This window comes from Nyctereutes procyonoides, unplaced genomic scaffold (assembly GCF_905146905.1).
Source record: "Nyctereutes procyonoides isolate TBG_1078 unplaced genomic scaffold, NYPRO_anot_genome, whole genome shotgun sequence".
In the NCBI taxonomy this organism is placed as follows: Eukaryota; Metazoa; Chordata; class Mammalia; order Carnivora; family Canidae; genus Nyctereutes; species Nyctereutes procyonoides.
Window position 1 is genome coordinate 10952866 of NW_026575139.1, and position 19573 is coordinate 10972438.

General features: G+C 56.0%; 1 protein-coding gene across 6 annotated transcripts in view; it reads left to right on the plus strand.

Annotated features, from left to right (window-relative positions):
- The window catches only part of TTC7B (tetratricopeptide repeat domain 7B), a 250179-nt gene that overhangs the window by 207438 nt on the left and 23168 nt on the right, over positions 1 to 19573 (plus strand). For all 6 annotated transcript variants that reach the window (XM_055303621.1, XM_055303622.1, XM_055303623.1 and 3 more), the window contains 2 exons: positions 1171 to 1311; positions 12327 to 12529. In XM_055303621.1, coding sequence (XP_055159596.1) covers positions 1171 to 1311; positions 12327 to 12529 — 344 coding nt within the window. The remainder of the gene's footprint in view (positions 1 to 1170; positions 1312 to 12326; positions 12530 to 19573) is intronic.

The following is a 19573-nucleotide window of genomic DNA, read 5'->3' on the forward strand; positions in this document are numbered from 1 at the left end:
CCCCAACAGAAATTATTTTTATGCTCGCAGTTTTGTCTCTGCCCAACTATAACCAGCTCGGTTCTATTTGAGTGGTCAGCAGTCGTCTTTCCTTATTATCACTAGTTGAAACCTTAGGGTGAGTTGATAGTCGCCACTCCCAGTGTCGGACTGTTTGCCTCCGTATCGCACTTGACGATGGATTAGATATTAAGAGCGTGGCCCGTGATCTGAGTCTGAGCAGGCTGCAGCATGAAATAACTGGGACTCCTGCTCTCAGCCCTGAAGCCACACCTCCAAGAGGGACTGTGGGGAACAGGTGAGGAGCAAGCCATGTGGAAGGAGGGGGCTCCAACCGCCAGGACCCCTAGGACAGCACCAAGACCAATGAGTCTTTTGGTGTCTGAGTAGAAGTCGCTTGACCCGCTTGCTTTGACTAGTGGATGTGCTGGGTCTGCTCCTCTCCTGGGCCTTTCAGGACGACAGGCCTGGCCCCAGAGTCAGACAGGTACAACTCCCGAGCCCGGGCACCTCAGCGATTTCCCCGCCTTGATAACAGACATTGCTCCTACTCGGAGCAAAGGCGTGCTCTTCCTCCCATCCTTATATTCTGTTCTAGAACATGGTCCCAAATCTCAGGGTGCGGGCCACCTCTCGAAGGCCATAGAGAGGATTGGCGGGTTGCTGGGTCTGTCTTGAGAATGGACTCCATCCCCGGGAGGCAGGGACGACCCCTCCCGCTGCAGGGACGACCCCTCCCGCTGCTGCCCGGAGGGTTTGTAGGTCTAGGCCCCACCCCCTGCCCTGGGGTGCTTTGTCACCTCCCTTCGTAGGACATCATGCTACCATGTTGCAGCTTGAGCTTCATGGCCGTATGGCCAGCTCAGCCCCTGTGCTGCCCCGACCCCGGCACTGCCCTACCCAAGGTCCTGGAGGGCCCGCATCCCACAGCAGGTGCCCTAGCCATCGGCTAGCAGGTGAGCCAGAGCGAAGGGTGGAAACTCAGGTCCGAGGCCACGAGGATAGTCTGTATCTCTCTATGGACATAAACCTTGGCAACATCACGAGGACCGGAGTGTGCTGTCCGTCTTGAACGTGTGTCTGTGTGTGGGAGGGGGCGGGGGGGGGTGGGCTGGTCGGGCGGGCCTGCCCTGTCACGTCTGATGCCGTCTTCTCGAACACCCCCCTCAGGCTCCGTCCACGCCACCTCAGTGGCAGCCTCAAGAGTGGAGCAGGCGCTGTCGGAAGTGGCCTCATCTCTGCAGAGCAGCGCCCCCAAGCAGGGCCCGCTGCACCCCTGGATGACACTGGCGCAGATCTGGCTCCATGCAGGTACTGCTATGCCCCCGCCGGGGGGCCTCACCCACACCCACTGGCCCACCTAGCCCACGACCCCTGTCTTGAGGGATGTTGAGAGGTCACCACCTTTTCGGTCACACACCAAAATGTCGCTCCTTCTCTGTAGGACTGTGGGATACTGTGTGACTCCCCTTCCATCCCCTGACCGGACACCCTGGCACTGAGGGGGCATCCAGCAGAGACTCTCCCACTGGACCCTGAGGGACCTGGGAAGGTCGCCGTGTGGGGTGCAGGGTGTGCGTGACAGCAGGAGCCATACACTGACTCCCAGGCGCTCTTTGCGGGGGCCAGAGGAGCAGGGCATCCTGGGCTCCTTAGTCTGGAAGTCCGTGGCTCCCTAGCAGCTCTGTAGACAGGAGCTAAAAGCTTCAGCTCAGCGGGGACTTCCTCATCCGTGGGGGGGGAGGGGGGCAGTAGCATCCACCTCCTAGGGTGATGAGCGCAGTGCCTGGCGCCTCCCAGCAGTGGCGTCCCGGATAAAGTCGTCGTCGCGTTGCTGACTCAGATGTCTTTGTCAAAGCCTGGGAAGGGGCAGCGCTTTCAGTGTCCCTGCCCGCCCCCCACTACCCCCCCCCCGCACCCACCAGCACCCCTGTTCACCCACAGAGCGGGGAGCGGGGAGCAGCAGCTGCAGAACTGGAAATCAGCCCAGAAAGCAGATCTGATCACCCCACCTCCACTTCCACATGGCTGCTGCCGTGTGGCTGAAAATCCCCCCAATAAATCCCACCCCCAGGCACCGTAGCAAAGACAACCCCACTCCACAGAGGCTGCTGATTTACTTACAAATTTATATTTATGTGTAAACAGTAACCTCAATTCGCCAAGAGTCATCACGGGGTCTGTAGGACCCCGACGGGGCCTCCCCAGGCAGGACCCTCAGGGCACACCGAGGAAATCCAGGTTTGGCTGGGGAAAGTGCTCATTATCCACCATTGTCCGCCTATTTACCCCTTTTTCTGCCAAGGCTAATTGTGTGATGCTGAACCGTGTTTGGAACCACCGGCCAACCTTCATACACAAAAACATGATCCTGTTTACCTGGCCTTGGCGTGTCACAGAGCCCAGCTCAGCCGGCCCCTCCTGTGTTGGCATCTTTAATGGAGCCATAACAGCTACCATAAATTAGCAAATTACATTCTTCCAAGCAGAAGCACAAAAGAGGGATGATTCATGAATGTGCTGATTATTCTTCCTGCGCAGACGCTTGCCAGCATGCGGCCTCTCGCTGGGCCCAGATGAGCTGGCGCGCAGGGCGCGGGGGCAGCAGGAAAGCCTTGGTCTCCACGCCCTGCACGCCTGCAGAAAAGCCCAGTCCACGGTCTAGGGCCTGGTGCCTGGCTCGGTCAGCTGCCCTCACCAACAGTGACTGCGGAGAGCAGAGAGAGGGACTGAGAAGGCTTCCATGTCTGGGCCAGGAGAGACAGGCCGGCCCTGCAGGGCCAGCGTCGGGGGCCGAGGTGTCCTTCAGATCCCAACTGAGGTTGAGATTTTGCAGGGCCAGAGTCTAACCAAACCCAACAGGACTGAAGGCAGTCCATCCTCAGCTGGGATGAACTTCCTCGACCCAGTCACAGGCTTTGCTCCTCTTCGCTTCTTGGAAAAGTCAGTGACCTGAGTGAGGGTCACTAGGTTCCGGGACAGCTTCTCCTGCTGGCTTGCTGCCCTTTATTGAGTTATCCAGACTCTCTTCCTTTCTGCATGTCTCACATGACTCTTGGGAGGAAATCTTGTAGCCGCTTATTAGGACGTTGAGGAACTTGGTAGCTAAGATTCGGGCTGGGCCTGTCCGTGGATTTGCACGTGATCGTGTAATATCTGCTTCTTGTTGGCGTAGCCCGTAGCACAGAATAAAGCTCTCGTTGTGGCTCTTAACATGCTCTAGGCTGGTGGGGTTGGACTTTGGAAAACGGCTGCCAAACCTGCCCTATAAACTCTGGACAGAATATGCAGAGTACTTCTGTCGTAAGACTGAATTGAGTCGATTAGAATCTGTCTAGGATTTGTGCCATATTGACTCCTTCAAAACAATGACCTGGTTTAAGTCAAGATTTAGGATAGTATATATTCATTCATATGGTCTGAAGAGGTAACTTGAGAATGAACTCAGAAAATAAACAGCTTCTTCTGAATTGTAAGGTTTTACCACTTGTGGTGTGAGTTCTGTTGCTCCAAGGGGCAAGACGACAGTGACAAAACATGCCCTCCCCCCCACTTTTGAAACATATATGGTTTCCTCAGTAGGTCTAGTAGTACTGCCAGACTAACTTTTGCAGGCTTTGGAAGAAACTGTTAGATGAAGGCCTAACCCCCCAGGCCATGGCATTTCTGTGGATTTGTGGGTCTTTCCTGGTGGTTTTCTCTGGTGAGCTGAGTCTGGTGGGAGCTCATGACCAGAGTCCACGGTGAGGCTGCCCCAGATCTGAGGCGTGCAGGTGAGGTCACTCGGAGACAGATTTCCATGTCCAGCCTATTGCATGAGCAGCTCTCTGGGCCACCAGTGTGTCCATTTTAATGGCCAAGAGATCATGAGCCAGACACTTGAACTGCAGCTGCCCTGTGAGGGAAGGGGCCAATGGCCCAGCAGGGAGCACAGATCCAGGAAGACCAATGACATTTGACCACACAGGGTCCTTCCATCCCTGAGTGAGGGGGACCCACTCCCTGGGCACACCCTTTCCCATGTCCTGGCCCCCTCCAACCCCAGTGTCTCAAACTCTTCACCAGGACAACTGGTGGCCAACTGCCATGGGCTGTGTCCGGGTTTGGCTCCTTAGTTTGTTGAGACCCATGTAACAGTTGCACTTAAATTATTTTTGAATACACAGTATCTGCATGTGATACACAGTTGAAGAGGTACAAAAGGTGGAGAGTGAAAAGTCTCCATCCTGCCCTGGAGCCGCAGCCACCATCACCCGCAGCAACCACTAAAAAGACCCCGTGTGCTCTCCAGAGCAATCGCACACGCTCAGAGGTCACTGCTTAGCAGCACACATAACGCTGACGCAGGCTTTTGACTGGTGGCGTGGTATAAATCTGCTGTATGAATTCACCATAATCTAACCAGTACCCACTGATTGGCATTTCTAATGTTCTCCTGTTACAGACAATGCATCAGTAAGTATCCTTCTATATATTGTGTGTAAGATAAATTCCTAAAAATGGAATTGATGGATCAAAGGGTGTATACTCTTTAATTTTGCTAAGTTTTGTCACATTGGCTTCCACAGAGTAGTACCAGTGTACAGCCCAGCCAACTCTGAGCGAAGGCCCATTTTCTTGTGTCTTTGTCAACGCAACAGATTCTCTGACCTGTAGACCTCTGCCACTCAATAGATGAAAAATGGCATTTCAGTGGTCTGTGTTGGTGGCTTTTGCTCACTGAGCTTTCCTTTTTTATTTGTAAGCATTTATTATGTGTCAAAGAAACTTGCCTCGTGTCTGTGATATGAGCTATAAATATTTTCTCCTATCTTTGTTAGTGTTTGGGCTTGTCCTTTTTTGGGGGGACTAGTTTTTTAAAAATACATTTATCGATTTTTTTGTGTGTGTGGCATCTGGGCATCACATGATATTTACCCATGTTATGGTCTCCTCTCTGGAAATTCCAAGTATCTTCTGGGGCTGTTGGTAGGGGTTATCACCTCCCATTTTGCAGGAGGGAAACCCAGGCCAGATATAAATAAATGCCTCTGTGGTCTTACTGGGGAAGGAGTCAGAGTCAAGGGAGTGACATCATAGCATTTGATGTTTACTGTGCCACAAAACCCATCTCCTTAGGAGCCATACAACTTCCTTGGCATGCAGACCTCAGGGTTGGCCGTCGGAGAGTCATAGATTCACAGACACTCCAGGCTGGACCGGAGGCTTCGCCAAGAGAGGCAGCTTTTTAGTGCCCATCTTTTCATTTCCACATTGGGATGGCAGCTAAAAATGACTTTGCGGTAGGTGGTTAATTTCTGCTTGTTACGTACTAATAATTATAGCTTTCACTTTGGCACTCTCACAGTTGAAACCAACGGCTATTCTTAGATGTGCAAGATCAGATTTTCTGATTTCTGCTGGGAATTTAAAGCCCTGATACTCTCACGAATTCCCTGGCCCTGGGCCCAGCCTACCCCCTCGCCCGTCCCAGGCTCCTCCCTGCCTCCACAAGGCTGCATCCGCAGGGTCTAGAGGTAATCCCGCGGCACAGCCTCCATGAGAAATGAAGACAGTGCCCAGCCAGGTGGTGTGTGGGTCACTAAACAGGGAGCACCTGCCGGAGGAAAGGCTCGGTACCCAGGGCTCAGGCCTGCCTCATGCAGGGCCAGTCTAGACTGACTGTTCCTGCCCTAAAAATGGAATTTATGGATCAATTTAGAGCAGGGAGGGGGGTTAATTAGTGGTCTATCCCTTTATCAGGGATAAACTATCCCTGTCAGACTTTATCCCAAGGACTTTCTTTATACATCTTCATTTGTTCTGTTCCATAATAACCTTATGAGGTCTGAATACCTTACCCCACTTTACAGGTGAAGACACTGAGACCCAGCTGTCACGTTTTTTCCTAATATTACATGGCTAATAAGTGGGGGAACCAGAACTCAGACCCCAGGAGTGTGGCTCCAGCTGTGACCCGGAGCAGGCCCTCAGCCATCCAGCACAGTGTATGTGGGCCGCAGTTGGCACGAGGCTCAGGAGTTCAGTGATCATGAAGATGTCCCAGTCCCTGCCTTTGTGGAGTTTACAGACATGAAACAAAACAGCTACAGAAGCACTTAATTCTCATGGTGCCATGTGCCAGGAAGGGGCAGCATGGTCCCCTGGGGGAACTGGTGACAGAGGTCCTCCACAGGCCAGGGGCCAGGAGAAGTGTGAGCATGGGGAGCGGGGGCCTGCAGAGTGACCAGCAGAGGTTGGGATGATGGTGGGGAGGCTGGAGAGGGTTGGAGACGTGGCAGGAGCCTGAAGGGAAGGAAAGGACATGGCCTGAGGCAGGCAAGATCTGTGCGGAGAGGGTGGGGCCTGGCAGCCATGCTAAGGTCTTTAACTTCATCCTAAAAGTGTTGGAATGCTCCTGATGGGCTTCCACCAGGAGGGTGAAAAGGTCAGACACATGGGCTAGCCGGCCCAACATAGAGAATGGAAAGGAAGCATCGAGAATGGGAACAGAGAGCGGAGGTTGGAAGGGAGCAGCTCAGTGTCTGAGGTGGAGGGAAGTGGCCCCGAGACACACTATGGCACCGGACCCAAGGGTGTCCCTGATGGGTGCCACGCTGAGGGGTGGGAGGGAAGAGTCCTGTGTCTGGGGCCTGATTCAGTGAGCCGCTCATGGCACTATTCTGGGCGATGGGAAGCCAACACGAGGCGGCGGGGCAAGTGGGGGACCAACGTGTTGGAGTCCGGGAGGAAGGGAAACCGGAGTCATGTTTGAACTTGGAAGGGTTCAGGGCCTGCGGACACACCCATGAAGACAGCAAGCAGGCGGCTGGAGGGTCAAGCCTTGTTCCAGGTTCAGGCTAGACACAGACACTGGGGAAGGAGGATTTAAAGCCCAGGGGTATGATGAGAAGGGAGAGGACCAGCACCAAGCCCCAAGCCCCTCCCACATTTAAAATCTATGCAGGACAGGGGTCGTGGGGAACAAAGGGAGAGAAAGTAGGCTGTCAGTGAAGCAGGAGGGAGATGGGAGGGGCGACACTGTGGCAGCCAGAGGGGTTTCCCTCCAAAGGGGCCTGTGCAGCACAATCAGGGACTTGGGTTCAGATGTCAGAGTAGTGAAGATTCCCCCTTGTCCCAGCAGCACGACCTGGGCAGGTTCCCCCTCTGCCCCATGAGCCCTAGTTTGCAAAACAAGGGCAGTGGTGACAGTCACACCAGGTAATGCACACGGAGTGCTCAGTGGGTAGCAAGCACTTGACAACTCTTAAAATCACTGTTATTAAGGAGGATGTGGCTGGTAGGAAGTGCTGCTGGGAGGTCAAACTGGCGCTGACAAATCACTTGTTAGATGTGGCATGTGGGAGTTGTCAGAGGCCGTGACAGGTGAGGCTTTGGGGGCGTGCTGGGGACAGAGCATGGTGAGGTGGCTGCAGGGCGCTGGCAGGTGAGGAGGACAAGGCCGGGGGCACCTGGTCCTCGCGGAGAAGACCCCAGTGCAACACAGGAGAGATATGAGGGGGAACTGGGGAGGAATGTGGCTTCACATCAGGTGGCTTCACAACTGGCTGGCACAGAAGCATTTCGATTGCTGTGGGGATAGTCACGTCCTTGTCCCTAAGAGAGAGATAGGATATGTGCAGGTCCAAATCCCCGAAGAGAGCAAGACAATGGTGGGGTCCAGGGCCCAGGCAGAGGGACTGGCTTCACCTACAGCAGAAAAGGAGCGGAAAGGATGGGCACAGAGGACACCAGAGGGCTTGTCAATCTGGTGGTGAGAAGAGGCTCCAGGTCTGCTTCTTCTGGCTTCTGTGTTCTCTTTGAACAAAGAGTCAAGGTCAGCCTAAGGTGTGGATGGCACTGGGGAAGGATCAAGGCATCAGGAGAGCAGCTGGGCCAGGGCCTGGAGGGGATGGACGTCTCCTAAATGCAGCTAGAGGATGAGGAGCTAGTCCTGCCACCCCACCAAGCACCTGGGGAAGGAGTCCCTCTGGACAGGTTGACCCTACCACTCAGAAACCCAGAAATAAGCGTCAGTGGTGCAGCCAAGAGCCTGGCAGAGGCATGTGGCCAGGCCTTCACTGAGGAGAGCCTGGGCTGTGTCGCCACAGGGGCTGCAGTCCCAGCCCAGGGCCCAGCCCAGAGAAGCTCAGGTTAGGACCTACACACACATGCAAAGCCCCTGCCTTCTTTTACTTCCAACCTCCCTCAGACAAAGAGAAAGCAAAGAACAGTTCCAGGGCAAGTGGACAAGGGTGCTGCCCGCCCCGCGCCCCCAGGCTGTAATGATGTAGCACCACAGTGGGAAGCTCATCCAGGCCCTCAGGCACACTGTTATATGACAGTGAATTCATGAAAGCAGGGCGGTGCGCCCTGAGAGCACCTGCTGTTTCTAGAAGGCACCCTGTGCTCACCCTGGGGGCTCCCCAGCCCACCATGGGCAGGGCTGTCCCACAGCTAAGCTGCTAGGGTTTATTTTCCAAGCACAGATCAGGGAAGCAAGGTTTGGGGTAAAGGAGTTGGTTTTAAAGGTTCGGGGAGTCAGCTGGCCTAGCTCCCTGCCTGCCTGCAGGCCTCACATCTAAGCCTGCGAGCACTCGAGTCTTTTCCTTCCTCCGTCTCTGCCAGACCTCAGGTGGGTGCAAGGTGTCAGCTCCAGTATGGGTACAGCCCTCGGGCCATCTCCACCTCACACTGTGGCTCCTTTGCGTGAGTTTCAAAACAGGTGTCCCCTCTGAGTAGACTAAGCCCCGGGGAGCAGGCTTTGCTGGCTGGACGCACCTGTATGAGGAGCCACCTGGGAGCCCTCTGGGCAAATGCAGCCTGCGCCAGGCACACGGCCTGCCCTGCAGAGTTCAGACTGGATTGCGGCCCTGCCATGCCCGTCACTGTGCACGGTGCGCAACCTGCACGGCTCTGGGCCACTTCTCCTCCTTGCAGCTGACCCATGTCAGAAGCACGAGTGAATGAGGAAACTGAGCCTGTGCGGGACTGTGGGTACCGCTGGCTCCAGGTTCCCCAAACCCTGAGGAGGCAGCTTAGTTGTCAGGCCTACACCACAGAGCTCAGCCCTTTCAGACGATGTCCCCAGATGGTTCCGCAGAAGATTTCAGAAGGGCCTCTCTGCACAAGGTGTGACGCCACGCAGGGGCAGAGGGGACTCAACCGGGCTGGTCCAGGAACGTGGCCAGTATGGGAGGCTTGCAGGTCACGCAGGACAGGTGGACGGGGTGAGTGCTTCCCGGGGCGCACACGGGGCAGGCGAGAGATGGGGGTGTGCAGAGAAGGCCCGGGCAGGGTACAGTGTGCTGGGGCCTAGAGTGAGGAGGGTCGGTCTTCACAGATGCCCATTCAGGGAGGCATTTGGGGCAGAGGGAACAGCACAAACAGGCGTGGAAGTAAGATGGGGAATTGAACGGGGCTGGGGCAGGGGTCGAAAGGTGGCAGGGCTCAAATGGACCCACTGAGGAGCCAGGCCACGCATCTGTGTGCCCCCACCCTGCGCCAGAGGCACTGGCTCCTCCTGTAACTTCTGAGTCCCTGAAAAGAAGTCCCAGGAGGCCTGGTCTCTTTCTCCCACTTGCATAATCGTGGCTCAGCGGGGTCTCCGTCTTCCGATCAGTTCCTCAGGAAGGAAGCAGTAGCCTCAGACGCATGGCTGGGGATCCTGAAGACCCATGGTCCCATGGAGGACCCTCCTAAAACAGGGCTCACAGGCACACTATCATGCTGCTGTTTGAGCCCCACCCACCCCCCACCCCCGGCCCCGACCTTGATTCTTGTCATAAAAATTCTAGAAGCCTTCAGTACCCCCTTCCAAGCTGGTCCCTTTTCCATAGGAATTTAGGTGGCAACGGCCCCATGGGTCACCCCCAGTCAGCTCTGGGCCCTGCGGACCTTACACACAGACACGAGCCCACTGTGAAAACGGTAGCAAGTCCAGAGTCAGGTGTCTCCGGCCCCCTCAGGTCACCTAAATCTGCAGCAGGTCTGGCCCACGGAGGCACATGCTTGGTGGATGGGGTGGCGGTGGGACAGGGTATATCTCCCGGGAGGGGGTGGGCTTCTCCAGGGCCCAAACCCCAGGCCAGACTCAGGCACCCTTGCTCCTGAAGAGTCCCCGCGTGTCTTGGGTGCTTAGTGAACACCTGGGGAGCTGGGCCTCCACGGGAGGTGAGTGAGGCAGGTGCTGCGCCGGCATTGCTGCCCTTGGGCCTCAGCTGGCAGGGGGCGGCCTGTCACATTGCATTGTGAGCACCCTGGGGGCTCCCCTGTCCAGGAAGTGGCCCACAGGCTGGAAAAACAGACAGGAGGTACGGGCCCATGTTCCCCGAGGCCCCCCAACCAAGCCTGAGGAGTCTGTCATTGGTGGACGTGATCTCCAGGACAGAGGGGCTGCTTTAGGAGAAGGGCCATCCAGGGTGCTTGAGGTCAGTCAGCTACACACCTGCCCTCTGCCAGCCTCGGGGCTTGAAGCTGGAGGTGGTGAGATAGAAAGCTTGCAATCCAGGAGCATACCCAGGCCACCCACAGAAGCTCATGCAGGGCCACGGCCCCCAGAGAGTACAGAGGCTGGCCTCCCTCGGAGGGATGCCTGGGTCAGAGACGGCTGCCCAGGCGGGTAGGCATTGAGCAGGCCTCGAGGGAGCCCGGGGCATTGGGGACAGTGGGTACACAGCTTAGTAAGGGCGATAGAGCCAGGCACCACCGAGGGCTCCAAATTCCAGGCCAAGGGATCCATCTGAATGTTACTTGGGGGCAGGGGAGCCACTGATCAGGCCCTAAGCCAGGCTCTGCCTCTAGCTGGCCTGGGATCTGGGATGGGTTGTTACCTCATCTGTATGATGGTGCCAGGCACTGGGATCCTATGGACCGTATGCAGATGAAAGGAGAGGGACACCTGGGCTGCTCAGTGGTCTGCATCTGCCTTTGGCTCAGGGCGTGATCCTGGGCCTGCTTCTCCCTCTGCCTGTATCTCTGCCTCTCTCTGTGTCTCTCATGAATAAATAAATAAAATCTTTAAAATTGAAAAAAAGAGAGACTTGAGAGCACCTCCTGGCACAAAGTGCGTGTTAGCTACTGTTACTTTGACTGTTATCATTCATTCATTCATTCATTCAGCAAGTGTTTCCTGAGCCCTGACAGTGCCGGGCGCTGTTCTCATAGCAGTGAGCGGCACAGACACGGTCCCTGGGCTCACGTGGCTCACGGCCTCCATTCCAGAGGGGCGCACACACATCACGGGACACAAATGGGGTAAACCTCCCTGCCCTAGTCGAGGCAACTCCAAAGCGGCCTCCAGAAGAGGCTCGGGAGGGCCACACAGGGAAAATAGCAAAACCTTTCTATTTTTGCATTGTGTTGTTCTGGCCTGCATCCTACTATATGTAATACATCACCCTATGGGTAAATCGAGGTGTAGATGCAGACGTTTCTGGCCACTGGGAGTGGAGGGTCAGTGGTCCAGGCAGGAACCCATGAGCCAGGGCTGCCCTAAAGGTAGGAGAAGGGCCCAGAGCATACCAGCCACCGAGGAGGACTCCGGGCAGTCATCCGGACCCATATGGCCAAGGATGGAGGAGGGATGTCCCATGTCCTTGAAGACACAGGCCTGGCACCGGGAAAATGGTGGTGCTAGGATCACAGGGCACTTGAGTGTGCCCAGGAGACAGGCAGGTGGCCAGAGCTTCAGTGACTCAGGACCCCACAGGAGAGCGCTGAGGCCTCAGAGGGTCATTTCCTGGGCAGAGGGTCATTTTCCTGCTTTTTTGAAAGTGACAGCTTGGTATTCAACAGGCTGTGTCTGTGCTGGACGTTACTAGTCACGGGTTGTGGTGACCTTCACTGGTTGTCATCCCATCACGGCCTCTCCCTGTGAACGCTGCCCAGCATCAGGAGAACAGGCTGGAGGGCAGAGCCGTTGCCCTTGGGTGCTGTGTGCATCGCTTTACTTGCCCTTCGTTCGGCTTATCCCCAAAGGTGTCAGAGTTGAGGGCAGGCGGCCCAGATGCCCAGGAACTCTAGGTGGGCCCTGAGTGTGCATGTCCTCACAGGGGGGCAGAGGCAGACAGCCCTAAGTCCCCTCTGGCCGATGGTGACACATGTCCTCTCCGAGACCCAACAGCAGGAGTGACGAGTCCCCTCAGGACAGGGAGCGGGAAGTAGTGTCAGCCTGCAGCTGTCTCCAGTCGGGCTGGGGGACTGGCTGGCTTGGGGTCCTGCATATTCCAGAGTCCCGTGGGGCCCAGGGGGGCTGCAAATGCCCCCAACCAGAATCACGGCCTTTCACAGAGCCTCCAAAGGACAGCGAACCGGAACAGCATCTGCCTTCTGCTCTCTCCCCACAGCCGAGGTCTACATTGGCATCGGGAAGCCCGCAGAAGCCACGGCCTGTACTCAGGAAGCTGCCAACCTCTTCCCGATGTCCCACAACGTCCTGTACATGCGTGGCCAGGTTGCTGAGCTCCGGGGAAACCTCGATGAAGCCCGGCGGTGGTACGAAGAAGCCTTATCCATCAGCCCCACCCACGTGAAGAGCATGCAGCGACTGGTGAGTCTCTGAGCTGAGCCGGGACCCTCCTCCTGGACTGGGGGCGCCCCTTGGAAGCAGCAGGTGGCTCATGACCCTTGAACCCTCTTGCGGTTGGAAGGCCCTGCACTTAGCCTACCAGGCTGTCATGCTGCATGGAGTCAGCAGTGCCATGGCCATGTGGCTCACATAGCCGGGGCCCTGGGTGTTGGCAGTGCTCAGCCTTAACAGCCCTCCCTAGCAGTCCCGTTCTCTCAAGGGGTGCGGGGGTGGGGGGTCACCGGGTCCCCAGGCACTGCCTCTGTCACCTTAGTCTCTGTGCTGCTTGAGGGCTGTCCACACCCCCAAGGAGACTCTAGCTTGTCTCCAAGGCCACTGGCCAGCAGGGGCAGCCCATCCGAGGAGGGAGGATCCAGGTAGGTCACCTAGTTTCCACACTGCGTACAAGTGTGGTGGCCCCCCCAGAAGTGCACACGCACCCCTCCCAGGTGCCCAGGCCAGAAGCCTGGGGCTGCTCCCCCGATCTGCTCTCTCCCTGCCCAGAGCCGGCTGCCCCTCTGCCTGGGTTTCGGTTAGTGGGGGGCAGACTAATAGTCTGCAGAGTTCCCATCACTACTCTGACTGCGTCAGTCATGTGTATTGAGCACAGCTGCCCCCACAAAGCCGGTGGTCTTTTGTCTTCCCGTGAGAGCCTGAACTGTAACTCAGAAGTCACCAAAGTCTGAGTGGCCGATGGAAAGCCATACGGCTTCTCTGGGCTGGTGCGCCAGGGCCGGGGGCCAGGATTTGTGCTTCTTTCTCAGTGGAAGGCTATGTTGGATTCAATCACCCGCAGGAAGAAGGAACCTTAGAGTGAAACCGAGGTGGCCCTTGGGAGCCCGGTGTCCGTAATCAGGGTTAGTGTGCCGTACGAAGAGCGAACACTGGACAGGGGGTCTGAGAACCAACCCTGTGGGGTCAGTCGCTCACTCTTTATCTTTGGGGAGAAAGACCCTAAGCCATCTGCACTCATTTTTCTTTCCATAAAATGAAAACATAGCAACCAAGGTGGACAGTGAGTGTCATCCAGCGCTAGGAGTGTACAGTTTTGTACCTCTAGGAGTGTACAGTTTTGTACCTAAGAAGTAAAGCGTTCTCGGAAGGACCCCAAAGCCCTTGATCTCTTCCATCTCTCATAGTCATAGTGCAAAACGTGCAAGGGGCTCAGCAGTTTCAAAAATAACTAACTACTGGTTTTTAGTTTTAAAAATAAATCAGACCTTACCATAATTACAGCTCCTTGATTTTTTTCCACCTTCCCTTTATGAGCATTTTGTAGCTCAGTACAGCTTTATAAATAATTTTACATATTATCCAAACATTAGTCTGTTTGATTAAAAATATTACATGGCTTTTAATTTCTGTCTCTCTATTGTAAGAGTGATTTGTAAAGAGCTTTTCAGATCTCTGCGCTTTCGCTAGAGCGTCGCAGAAGAGCTATCACCAGCACTGTGTACCCAGCCTTTTTATTGAAAAGGAGCAAAAAAAAAAAGAAAAAGGGAGCAGCATGTTTCTACCTCAGGGCCTATGAATTATTCAGACAAGTATTTCTTGTTCATCCCTGAGGGGAACACATGAGACAAAAGATCAAATAGGAAAATCGCACTGGGAAAGTTTTCTATTTCACCTTTGGAGGTTTTCGAGACACCCGAGCTCCCCAACAAATGTCAGGCGCTTTCCTTTCCAAAGGAGCCACTGAGCACCCAGCCAGGGGAGCCTGTGAGCTGGGCCCAGGTGAGTTGACCCTTGGGCAACGGTTAAGCCTCTTCTGGCTCGGGGGCATCCTTGCCCCCAGAAAAGAGTAATCAAACGCTGAAGACTTCTCTCAATGCGTCCCAGTATATTCAGAAACCGCCCAGACTGGAGACAGGTTGAGACCAGCAGGCCTACAAATGTTAAGGAGTTTAGATCCTTGGATTCTCGTACCGCTCAGCGGTGATTATGATCAGTGTGACTCCCAAAGGACAGCTTGGATGGCTCTTTCTTGGTGACTGTGTAAGAGATGCACCCTGGCCTGTGCTCCCCAGACGCCCCCTCCCCCGCCCCCAACACATCTTTCCTGCCTCCATCCCCAGGCCATGCAGGAAAGCTGTGTTTCTACAGCTTGGGGTCTAAGAAGGGAAGAAGGTGGCCTTTGCAGTGTACCCTCAAAGCCAAGGATGAGGCCCCAAGCTGGAAGGGGTGTGAGATCAGAATCGCAGCTCTGTCACTTCCTGGCTTGGGGACCAAGGGCACGTCACCCTCTTGCTGCCCAGTGTCCTCAGATGTTTGCATGGGGGTCATTTTACCACCAGACACAAAGCGCGGAACGGAAACCTGTTATCAGGACACAGAAGGTCCCACCTCTGCCCCTATGGAAACCAGATGGGTTTGCAGGCCCCTAAGTTAAGGGGAGAGGTCAGGAGAGAGACCCAATGCCCTTTTCTTATCAGGCTGAGTTCCAGGGAAGAGCCAGGGGCTCGAGACTTCTGTGGCAGACGGGGATGGAAACGGCCAAGAGCCTGACACCCTGCCTGGCACTCAGGGCAAGGAGTGTGCAAGCCAGGGGCTGGGCCAGGTCAGAGCGAGGCTCGGAAGAGCCAAGTGAGAAGGCGTTGGAGACAGAGAAACCACCAGAGAACCCACCAAGGGAGTTCCGGGGAAGGACCCGGTTGCAGGCCTATCACAGAAAAAAACAGACAATGGAAAGTGTGTCTGTGCCGGTGGCACGGCTAGGCTCAGGGAGGAAGGAGGGGAGCTGGAGGGACAGTTGGAGGGAGCTGTTGTGGAGGAAGGAAGCGGCGACCGCTGCGGGTGGAGCCCAGGTGGCAGACAGCGATGCAGAGAACTGAGTACGGTCAGGAGCTCTGCTCATTGGTTCGGAGAAGAGCGATGATTCGCTCACTTCTAGGGTTGTTGCGGCGGGAGCCGGTACGTAAGCAGGAGCGCACACACCGTAACACGGCAAAGGAGGCAGTGAGGCCTGGGAGGCAGGCGCTACCCGGTAAAGTTAATAGAAGGTCAGACTTGATGAAAGAAATGGACGTTCCACCGCCGTGAAAATTAACACTTTTCTCATAGTTCGAGCCTTCATCAATGTGTTTAAATTCACATATAGAGAGAGGGGAGAGGAGACACCATGTGTTTATATTAATAATGAGTTGGCACCAGACAAGGAGGCAGAGGCCGGGAGTGGGCAGGTAGGGGGGAGCCGTGAGCAGAAGGGATAACGAATTACAAAGTAACGTGGTTGACCAGGGAGGGCATTCAGAGTCATCAGCCTTCTTCCAGAGACTCTAAAGGCATATTTTCAAATCATTTTTGCATAAGTGAATATATTTACATACATTTGCATACCCCGTTTCGTTCCCAGCACCCAGAATGAATTAATGCAACACGGAGCAACCGTCTCCGCACCAGTTGTCCTGTGATCTGGAGTCAGGAGTGGGGGCAGCAGGGCTGTCGGAGGCTCAGGGCAGGAGCACAGCCTCCCTGGGCAGGACCACCCAGGCCGAGGACAGAACTACCAGGACCGGGACAGGCTTTGCAAACAGGGACATCTGCTTAACATGTGGTAACATCAGCCTGGACACTTGGGGGCAGTGCTCGAGATTGGAGGGCAAAAAAGGAGCAAAAACTTTGAGGAGAGGAACGCACGTGGCAGGGAGCCAAGCAGGCCGTGTGGAGAGGAGCTGCTAAGGCTCCCGGGAGGGGAAAGTATGGCTGAGAAATGAGTGTATGTTAGACTGGATTAGTGGGAAACACGCCTTCCTCCAGAGCACTCGACAGGGTGAGAAAAGGTGCGAAACGGGCAGGTGGCGGAGGTCATCCAGGGCTCCACACAGTGGACAGCATGTGGGACAAGGAGAAGAGATCCCAGGAGGGCCGTGAGCTTCAGGGACACCCAGCCCAGGGGAGCACGAGGCCGGGGGTGAGCTCGAGCCCACACGTGAACAGGGGGCAGGGGGAGGGCTGGCATGTCATCCCGAGAGACCAGCCTTCACCCAGAGCCCGTCGTGTATGACAGAGACAGTGATCATGCAGAGCTGTTCCTCAGAGAGGAGAAAATACAGGCTAGAAGCACTAAGGGGCCATCCTCTTGAATGTCGACGTTCCCAGGACAAGATCTAGAAAGGGACAGAAGGCTGTGAGGCACCCAGAGGAGGGTGGATAGAAGAGTGGGGAGGGCGGTACAGTCCTCCACCTGTGCCAGCCGAGGAAGTCGTGGGGAGGGGCCTTTGGTGGAGCTCCCCACGGAAAGGGGAAGGTGGCTGAGAAGGGAGGCGGCTGGGGGTGCCGGGTTGGGTCAGGCTGTCCACCCGAGGAGTGGCTGAGGCCTTGCCTTCTGCGGGAGGCTCCTAGGGCATGACAACCCCCGAGGTCAGTCGGGGTGGCTGCGGGTGGTCTCATCACAGGCCATCTTTGAGGCTTTGCTCCACGGACCTAGGTCTTCTGAAACATCAGGAGTCTGGAGTAATGTTAAAACGTCAGAAGTGGCGTCGTACTTCTGTCCCAAGGGAGTGAGCACGTTAGTACGCGGCTGGCGGAAGGGCCAGGCCGCTGGCAGAGGGCATGTTAGGGAGATGCGGCGGGGGCGCGGCCTGCGGGCAGCGGGTCTGGAGGGAGGACCTCGGCGCCCAGCGCGGCAGGTCGGGGCTTATGGGCCCTCACGACGTTTTAAGCCTGTTTTCACAGCCCTGAGGTTTGATTTGCCCCAACTTGGCTGGTGACAGTGCTCGGAGAAGTTCTCGGGGACCCGGAGTCCCTTCCAGCTGCGTGTGCTTCCTGGGGGAAGGCGTGATCCCCACGCAGGCCAAGCCGTGGGACGAGGAGAGGGTTCGAGGTGGGGGGGCTCAGGCTGGCCGCGGGCAGCTTGCCCTGCCAAGTGACTGAACTCGGCTCATTTTCTCGCACGCGTCTTTTCACGTGTCCGTCTGTCTGACGAGATTTGGGGGGATGTTGCTTGTGTCTCACGTTTCATACGCTGGAAGCAAACTTCTGAATCTGGGCATCTGTTGGAGGAGGGACATGGCGAGCCAGCGAGGAGCTCGTGGGGTGACCCCGAGGCGGGCAGCCTGTGTCTGTGCATCTGTCTGTCTGATCTGTCCGTCGGGCTGGTGACCGGGCCTGGGGCGGAGGGCGGCCTGGGGTGCAGGCACACCACGCAGGGGGTGTTCTGCGGAGTCTCCGTCTCCCTCCTCCCGGCGGAATGGTGGGCAGGAGCCTAACCTTGCCTAGTCCAGCGAGAAGGCGCTTGTATCCGTTCATTGCATCTGACATACTTCCTGGGCTTTAGGAAAAAGGATTTTAACGTTGAGAAGAGCAATGTTTTTCTTCGAAGAAGGACTTGATGCACCGTCTAGCTGTCCTCCCTCCCTCCACATCCGTGTGCTGCTTGATAGGACCCTTCAGTGGACAAGACTCCGTCTCTAGTATCCTCACCCGTGACTGTTCGCCGCTGGGGAACCTGCTCTCCGGGACCCGCCCCAGGCCGCGTCATAAGTTAGGAGCAGAACCAGGGCTGGGCGATGCTAAGTGTGGACATTTGAGGAGTCACCCAGGCGTCTACAGCTCAAGTGACAGCACAGCACAGAGGTGGCAGGGGTGAGGGTAGGGGAGCCTGGCGCTGGGTCCCACTTGCCGGGGTTCCAGGTTCGCATCCCAGCCTTGTCCCGACCAGCAGCATGGCTTGGGAGAAGTCCTTTCAGCTACCCGTCCGTCCATGCCATCAGCCGTTAGGGCTAACCAGAGTGTTCCTGATGGTGTTACCGTGTGGTTAGATGAGCTAATACAGGGACACCCAGAGGGCTCCATTGGTGAAGCATTCACCCTCGGCTTGGGTCATGATCCCGGGGTCCTGGGATCGAGCCCCACACTGGGCTCCTTGCTCCGCGGAGAGTCTGCATCCCCCTCTCCCTCTCCCTCTGTGCTCTCTCTCTCTCTCAAATAAGTACATAAAATCTTGGGGGGAAAAAAAAAGTTAATTCAGGCCACATAGCATGCCATAAACATTAGCTGTGAACATTGCTATCCTCTGTAATTTGGGTCGCGTCTATGATGGAAGCCCTGACAGCAAGACAGGCATCTCTTTTCCAAAAGATCTGCCCACGGGTGTGGCTTTCCTTCTGAACCAAATTTCAGCAGCCGGAGGAGCCGAAATAAGCATAGATGATGGCACGTGCTTGGCCAAAAGCACATGCTTTTGCCTTGATGTCTTCCTTTCTGTTTCTCTGGAGCCTGTAGCCCAGCTTATTAGGGTTGAAAGATATAGGAAGGGGGCGTGTGCCTTGCAGGCAGAGACGGGAAGCATGTCTCCTGGCTGGGCTGGGGTGTGGGAGGGGGCCAAGTAGGGCTGCTGGGCTGGGGCACGGAGGGTGGGGGTCAGACCCTGGTCCTGAACAGAGCAGATCCTGCCATGGAGCCCAGCTCAAGTGCCATGCCCCTGAGAAGCCTTTCCTGACACCTGCCCACCCACCCCAGCAGAGGGGTCCCCAGCCCCTTGACTCCCCTCCGTTGAAGCAACTGTTGAACCAACATAGTGTGCTCGTTTCACAGATCTGTGCTTTGGGGGAAGGGCACAGACCAGGGGCAGCAGGTAGATCTGTGGGTCAGGGAGAGGGGGAAAAACTGGTTCAAAGGCCAGCTTCACCTTGACAGATGCCACTGTTACCCTTTTGCAAGCGAAACCCCCCCCCCCCCCCGGGCACTGGATGCTATTTCCCTTGAATAGATTTTGGGCAAATATCATTGGAGCAGGACTGTGTTTAAATAATCAGCTTAACTGTGCAGAGACCTGTGGATGTTGTTGGCTTGGCCTTAGCACTCTCCCTTCCAACGTGGACAGGGGCTGGAGGACACGGTACGTAGTTTTGTGTGAGACCATGGAGGCCAAGGCAGCTCATTAATGCAACAGGATGGGAGTGTATTATAGGCCAGATCTCAAAGGGAGTGTGTTGTGCTGTAAGGTGGGGCTCCCCAGGCTGACCTGCAGCCCCTGCTTCAGAGGCCCAATATGGTCAAAGGCCCGAGGGGCAGCCCTGGGACCCT